The sequence below is a fragment of the Sander lucioperca genome, chromosome 13, assembly GCF_008315115.2.
Source record: "Sander lucioperca isolate FBNREF2018 chromosome 13, SLUC_FBN_1.2, whole genome shotgun sequence".
NCBI classification, from domain to species: domain Eukaryota; kingdom Metazoa; phylum Chordata; class Actinopteri; order Perciformes; family Percidae; genus Sander; species Sander lucioperca.
Window position 1 is genome coordinate 35,803,075 of NC_050185.1, and position 7,500 is coordinate 35,810,574.

Sequence of the window (7,500 nt, forward strand, 5' to 3'; positions counted from 1 at the left end):
AGTGCCATCCAGAAAACTGTTGCTCCGAACGTCCTGGAGAACGGTACGATTGATGCACTCTGCTGCCCGCTGGAATCAACATAGGTCAGGCATCCTGTCTTAGGCCCAGTATCCCAAAGATGTAAATCTTCATGTCACTTCATGTTGGACTAATCTCTATAGAGCACGATTATCTAGGCAAGGAGCAACTTAGGGTCTGAACAGTGAAGCTAATGTTGAAGTAACCTCTCATTCCCCCTGCTCTGTCGTTCCCCCCTCTCATTCCCCCTGCTCTGGCATTTCCCCCTCTCATTCCCCCTGCTCTGACGTTTCCCTCTCATTCCCCCTGCTCTGGCGTTTCCCCCTCTCATTCCCCCTGCTCTGGTGTTTCCCCTCTCATTCCCCCTGCTCTGGTGTTTCCCCTCTCATTCCCCTGCTCTGGTATTTCCCACTCTCATTCCCCTGCTCTGGTGTTTCCCTCTCATTCCCCCTGCTCTGGTGTCTCCCCCTCTCATTCCCCCTGCTCTGACGTTTCCCCCTCTCATTCCCCCTGCTCTGGCATTTCCCCCTCTCATTCCCCCTGCTCTGGTATTTCCCCCCTCTCATTCCCCCTGCTCTGGCGTTTCCCCCTCTCATTCCCCCTGCTCTGTCGTTTCCCCCTCTCATTCCCCCTGCTCTGGCGTTTCCCCCTCTCATTTCCCATGCTCTGGTATTTCCCCCCTCTCATTCCCCCTGCTCTGGGGTTTCCCCCTCTCATTCCCCCTGCTCTGGCGTTTCCCCCTCTCATTCCCCCTGCTCTGGTGTTTCCCCCTCTCATTCCCCCTGCTCTGGTATTTCCCCGCTCTCATTCCCCCTGCTCTGGTGTTTCCCCCTCTCATTCCCCCTGCTCTGGTGTCTCCCCCTCTCATTCCCCCTGCTCTGACGTTTCCCCCTCTCATTCCCCCTGCTCTGGCGTTTCCCCCTCTCATTCCCCCTGCTCTGGTGTCTCCCCCTCTCATTCCCCCTGCTCTGACGTTTCCCCCTCTCATTCCCCCTGCTCTGGCATTTCCCCCTCTCATTCCCCCTGCTCTGGTATTTCCCCCCTCTCATTCCCCCTGCTCTGGCGTTTCCCCCTCTCATTCCCCCTGCTCTGTCGTTTCCCCCTCTCATTTCCCATGCTCTGGTATTTCCCCCCTCTCATTCCCCCTGCTCTGGTATTTCCCCCCTCTCATTCCCCCTGCTCTGGGGTTTCCCCCTCTCATTCCCCCTGCTCTGGCGTTTCCCCCTCTCATTCCCCCTGCTCTGGCGTTTCCCCCTCTCATTCCCCCTGCTCTGGTGTTTCCCCCTCTCATTCCCCCTGCTCTGGTATTTCCCCCCTCTCATTCCCCCTGCTCTGGTGTTTCCCCCTCTCATTCCCCCTGCTCTGGTGTTTCCCCCTCTCATTCCCCCTGCTCTGGGGTTTGTATGTAAATAGAAGCGTAATTGTTTGAATGTTTCAGAAAGTTTCAGATCCTGTGAGTTTGACGTCACAACAGATTTAAGTCTAAGGGCCCTATTTTAATGATCTAAGCGCACAGCGTGAAGCGCCTGGCACAGGTGTGTTTAGGGCGTGTACGAATCCACTTTTGCTAGTTTGATGCCGGAAAAAAGGGTCCGTGGTCCGGGTGCATGGTTCTAAAGGGTTGTACTTAGTGTCTTCATTAATCAGAGGGGTGTTTTGGGCGTAACATGCAATCAACCAATCAGAGATCATCTCCCATTCCCTTTAAAAGCCAGGCGCATTTGGACCTTGGAGCATTGCTATTATGATGGAGGATTTGCACCGTAATATTTTTATTTGTAATCTTCTGCATGTGTGTGTGCTGCTGTGCATCCCTGTGTGTGTACCAAGCATAGTGTGCACGTGCTGTGCACGAGCCTAGGAGCATTTTACTAATGCTCTGTTAAAATAACAATGAAATGCTGCGTTATTAACTTTAGACCAGGTTTTTGTTGGTCAATGGTGCCATCACTTCCCGCTGCCTCAAGATAGCAATACGCCCAGAATGCACCTGAACACACCTCCCTGTAAGACCAGCACGCCCAGAATGCACCTGAACACACCTCCCTGTAAGACCAGCACGCCCAGAATGCACCTGAACACACCTCCCTGTAAGACCAGCACGCCCAGAATGCACCTGAACACACCTCCCTGTAAGACCAGCACGCCCATGGGCCACAGATGGGTGCAAGTGCATTTGCAAATGACGTGGGCGCTGGACGGGAAATTGACAACTGCGTCGGTCTTAAACTAGCAAAGATATACATGTATATGTGTCTAATCTTTAAATCTAACGTTACGTGAAAGACTATGGATTCAGTAAGTCCCCAGGTCTTTCTTTGGTCTGACATTTAACTTCTGAATGTTTCCTCGCAGGTCTGAATGGGGCGACGCCAACACAAAGCAACCCAGAGAGTCCCAGAGACCTACGAGACAACATGTCCTCCGAGCAGGAAGTGTTTTCAGAGGGTCAGATGGACGGACAGGAGATTGGGAAACCCACACCACAGGACAAACCTCCATCAGAGTGCAACGACAGTGGGCCTGGTGAGTCCACAGCAAAGATTCCCTGTGGGAACCAAAGAAAATCTGTAATCTACATGTGTACGAATGGAAGTTGTCAGATTGATTGTCTTCCTAACAAGCAGCAATTGGTTTCTATTCTTACACACCAAGCCGATTATCAGTTATCTGTCAGTCGGAGGAGCTGTCGGCCTTCATTTTGGCCGATTTGACTTGTTGAATCGGAGGACGGGCAGTCGGACTCTCAATGACCAATCTGATTGGTGGAGAGCTAACCCGGAACAGGGAGCGGGATGAGTGACGGATCCCTCTCAAAATCTGACGAAAATCTTTTAAACTGACCTTTGTTGATCTGAAATGAAGACAGATTCAACAACTGCACGGCCTATTTCTCTCTTAAAATGTTTTCAGAAACACGTTTCGGTGAACTATTTTAGTACAGAGAGATCGTATTCCGAACGAAGCCGCCATCATGGTCGGGCAGCAGCCAGACCCACGTGACGCAGTCGTCCAATCAGCTGCCAGTTTTCATTTTTTGGGTGACAATACAGATTACTGGGGATTTCCACCAAATGCAGAATGTCTGCAGACCGACTCCGCTGCGTGTTGGCTCGGTGCTCCGCCGTCCGTCAATACCCACCAGGTCTGGATTTGTTGCAGCACGGCTGCGGCCATGACTGACAGCTGTAGTCACGAGGACCCACGAGATCTCACGAATTCACGTAGAATAGAACCACAAAACCAACAGCAGTTTGTTTCCATCCAGAGGAGTAGAGGGGAAACTACTCTGAGCTGTGTTTTCAAGGTGTAGTGCAGGGAGATATGATCCGCCGTGAGCACGCTGGATTTTATTTTGAAAATTAACCGGATTTTTATTTTGTTTCTGTGCTCGACTTCCTGTCCCGCACTATCTGAATTGTGCTGAATTGCTGCGGAGCTCTCCGGCGTCCGGCAAAAATAGAAGCTCTGCGTATCTGCTCCGGAGGGCTGCGGACTGACGGAGCTGGGACGGAGTCGGGACGCAGACGTTCTGCAGTCAGTGGAAATACACACACTGACTTTAATGGAAACCTAATGACTCCGTCGATATTCCGGAGACGTTCCCCAGACGTTCCACAACCGGTGGAAACTGGGGGTTAGAGCCGCCTGCTCTTATGGAGACGTATTACGTCAAGTCGGCGTCGCTTCAGTGTGTTCCGAGACACTTTTTTGTCCAACTCGGGGAGTCAACTGATCAGTCCGACGGCCTTTTCTGCCGATGGTCGGCCGTCAGGTTGGTGTGTCAGAGCCTTTAGACAAATATGTTGCTGTGTCTTGTTACAGCAACAATATTGTCTTCATTCAAGTTAATTGGAACATTTTGGTCTCCTAAAATATGTCTTGTTCAGCCTTCAGTAGCACCGGTAGCGTTAGCTGGAAAGTTTGCAGATTTTCTTTGTTGGCGTACATTCGGATGAACTAGCTTCTGGGTATGTAACACCATTTGCCTGATGATGGTCTAGTATCAAAATTTTGCCTACTATTATTTTTTTGTTGCAAGTTATAGGGCCCTATCCTGCAACCAGCGCAGCGCAAAGACCCGTCCAGCGCCCACGTCATTTAAATAGCAAATGCACCTGCGCCAATCTGTGGCCCATGGGCGTGCTGGTCTTACAGGGAGGTGTGTTCAGGTGCATTCTGGGCGTGCTGGTCTTACAGGGAGGTGTGTTCAGGTGCATTCTGGGCGTGCTGGTCTTACAGGGAGGTGTGTTCAGGTGCATTCTGGGCGTGCTGGTCTTACAGGGAGGTGTGTTCAGGTGCATTCTGGCCGTATTGCTATCTTGAGGCAGCGGGAAGTGATCGTGCTATTGACCATCAAAAACCTGGTCTAAAGTCAATAACGCAGCATTTCATTGTTATTTTAACAGAGCATTAGTAAAATGCTCCTAGACTCGTGCACAGCACGTGCACACTATGCTTGTTACACACACAGGGACGCACAGCAGCACACACACATGCAGAAGATTACAAATAAAAATATTACGGTGCAAATCCTCCATCATAACAGCAATGCTCCAAGGTCCAAATGCGCCTGGCTTTTAAAGGGAATGGGAGATGATCTCTGATTGGTTGATTGCATGTTACGCCCAAAACACACCTCTGATTAATGAAGACACGAAGCACAACCCTTTAGAACCATGCACCTGGCACACCCTTTCTACTAGCAAAAGTGGATTTGGACACGCCCTAAACGTACCTGCGCCAGGCGCTTCACGCCGTGCGATTAGATCGTTAAAATAGGGCCCTAACAGTGTGCGGGAGTTCCTTTTCAACTTTTGACCTACTTGTCCAACTACGACTCAGTCTCACGTTATAGACGTGCAAAGTATTTTTCAGTTTTGACTTAATGACTCTCCAAACGCTGTGTGGTAGTGGCGGTGGCGGTGGCGGTGGCGTCGGCGGAGACAGTCTACTGTCAGATGGAGTTGGAGGAGCTGAGCGACGAGCAGGACGAGAGGAGGAGGATGAGTAAAGGACTCCTGCTGTCTGTGTGTTACGCCGCCAGCATCGGAGGCATCGCCACTCTGACTGGAACCGGACCCAACCTGGTTCTGATGGGACAGATGAGCCAGTAGGTGCTAACACACACACACACACACACACACACACACACACACCTTTTTAGGGTTAGAGATTACCGACTTCAGTAGATACGTCAGGGTTCAACATTAACGGACAATTCCGTATACAATCAACTTAGGGGTTAATAACATGTGTCCCGAGTCGACCGTTCTCTGGGATATGTCTTCATGCTAATCTAATGCGTCAATCAACAGTAGCGTTGCACGGCGTTTGTGGTTCGACTGCTCATGACAGTTTTCCCAAGATGGCACCTACCTGTATACGTGAACGGTACAGTCTTTATAATCTATCTTTTTCATAAACTGTCTGTACACTTACAAAGTTCTCAATGCTCCGGTGTACATGTAGGGACCCTCATTATGCTACCATGGAAGTGTGGTGATATTTTGAGCCTTGTTAGTGGTAGAAAATAGTGATTTACCCTCTGCCCCGAAGACTAGCGTTAGCAGCTAATCAGCAGTTTGCGTTAGCTTGTTTCAAGCTAGAGACGCATTAGTTTAGCATGAAGACATGTCCCAGAGAACGGTCGACTCGGGACACATATGCTATTAACCCCTATGTTCATTTTGCGCCGGAATTGTCCTTTAAAGTGTATTTATAACTTGCCTGGTCTTTACTGGCCCCTATATACAGTCCTTCCAGAAAAATACAGAGTTTTTTTCTGATTGTTGCGGGCAAAAATCCTTGATTATGCGGCACGTTTTCTTAAAAAATGCGATCGAATATGCGGGATATTTATGCAATTTTATGCGATGAAATTGCGGGAACTTGCAAAAATTGCGGGAACTTACAAAAACTGCGGTTTCATCATGGCTTCATCGCGGGGTTTGCAGCTTTTCGATGATGTTCACGTCGTAATTACGTCACTTCATAACGCTCCCATGGTAACGGGAAAACGGCTGCTCTCGTGTGAAGCAAACGCAACATTTTTCAACTTTTTGTAAAGATATATGTGACTTTTTTGTAACGAAAATGCGGGGATTATGAAATCATGCAAGCGGAAATCGACAATTTACGCGGCAAAAGTGCAGCGTATTTGAAGAAATGCGCCCCCCCCCCCCCCAGCATAAATATGCGGACTTATTGGCTGATTATGCATTGAATTATGCGATCACATAATCAAGTTTTTCTGGAGGGACTGTATGGAAGTTGTTTTCATCTTCTAGGCAAGACCCGCTCTTCAATGGCATTCACACGCTACTTTTGTAGTTGCAGTTGCAGTTATTTGACTTCCTGTCTGGCTCTTTCTCGCAGACTCTTCCCCGATAACGGTGACGTGATCAACTTTGCGTCGTGGTTTGCGTTCGCCTTCCCCACCATGGTGCTGACGCTGACGCTGGCCTGGTTCTGGCTGCAGTTGCTCTACATCGGCTTCAAGTGAGTCCCCTGTTATAAGTGAATGTAAAATCAATGTGAGTATCGAAATTAAAAGACTTTTCTCGGAATCGAATAACTGTAGTTGGACTTCTTTAGCAAGTTTTGTCTTTAAGCTTTTTTGAGTTATTATCGGTTCTGGATTTCCAACGTTTTAGACACAGATGTTGTAACAATGACGGTCCAAAATTATGTCAAATTGCATTTTCCTTTTTATTGAAAAAACATCACATTTTCTTGAGGGGGGACCCCTAAACCCCCCGTCAAATACATGCACCAAAATGCTGTTTCGGCGCACAACGGACGGCGCGAACCGTCTGGTCTTTCATACGGCGCAAATCCACTTTGGCGACACAACTGAGGCGTGGTGTCGCGACGTCATACAGCCATGGTTGATGCTCCACGCCCTTGACCGGCAGCTGATTGGACAAACGCGTCACGTGGGTCTGGCGGCTCCCGAATTTCAAACCAACTGTCATGGCGGCTCGTTCAGAATACGATCTCATATTGGACTAAAATAGTTCACCGAAACGTGTTTCTGGAAACATTTTAAGAGAGAAATAGGCCGTGCAGTTGCTGAATCTGTCTTCATTTCAGATCAACAAAGGTCAGTTTAAAAGATCTTTGTCTAGTTCAAGTGGATAGTCGCGTTGCGTTCAACGGATTAATTTGCATAAAGATGGGCATTGGCCGGCTTTTTTGATGCAAAATGCAGCGCCGACTTCTTCTCTCTTGTAGCCAATCATTGGAAAGCGGTCTATAGAATCTTGGAGGCTCCGCAAACCCTCCGCGCACCTCCAGGATTTTGTAACAAAACATACGCCCACGCCACATTTGCGTCATATCGCCATCCAACCCGGTCTCACGGCAGTTCGTATAAATGTCACGTTATTTTTAATCTATTGATACGTGTTCACGGGCACGTTTTTCTCGTTTTTTACGTGTAAATGTCAAGTTATTTTCTCGGGGAAAGGACGCCGGGA

The 7,500-nt window shown here is 48.9% G+C and overlaps 3 protein-coding genes across 3 annotated transcripts in view; 2 read left to right on the forward strand and 1 right to left on the reverse strand.

The window, feature by feature from the left end:
* LOC116036424 (bromodomain-containing protein DDB_G0280777-like) overlaps nucleotides 1–7,500 on the reverse strand; it is a 1,700,590-nt gene that overhangs the window by 538,692 nt on the left and 1,154,398 nt on the right. The gene's annotated exons all lie outside the window — the stretch shown is intronic.
* Nucleotides 1–7,500, forward strand: part of LOC116036425 (C1q-related factor-like) — a 680,685-nt gene that overhangs the window by 455,891 nt on the left and 217,294 nt on the right. The gene's annotated exons all lie outside the window — the stretch shown is intronic.
* The window catches only part of LOC116037675 (solute carrier family 13 member 5-like), a 28,713-nt gene that overhangs the window by 3,746 nt on the left and 17,467 nt on the right, over nucleotides 1–7,500 (forward strand). Inside the window, exons 3-6 of the mRNA XM_036008777.1 lie at nucleotides 1–43; nucleotides 2,375–2,545; nucleotides 4,949–5,132; nucleotides 6,398–6,520. The exon at nucleotides 1–43 is cut by the window's left edge and continues 190 nt beyond it. Of these exons, the coding sequence (XP_035864670.1) occupies nucleotides 1–43; nucleotides 2,375–2,545; nucleotides 4,949–5,132; nucleotides 6,398–6,520 (521 nt within the window). The remainder of the gene's footprint in view (nucleotides 44–2,374; nucleotides 2,546–4,948; nucleotides 5,133–6,397; nucleotides 6,521–7,500) is intronic.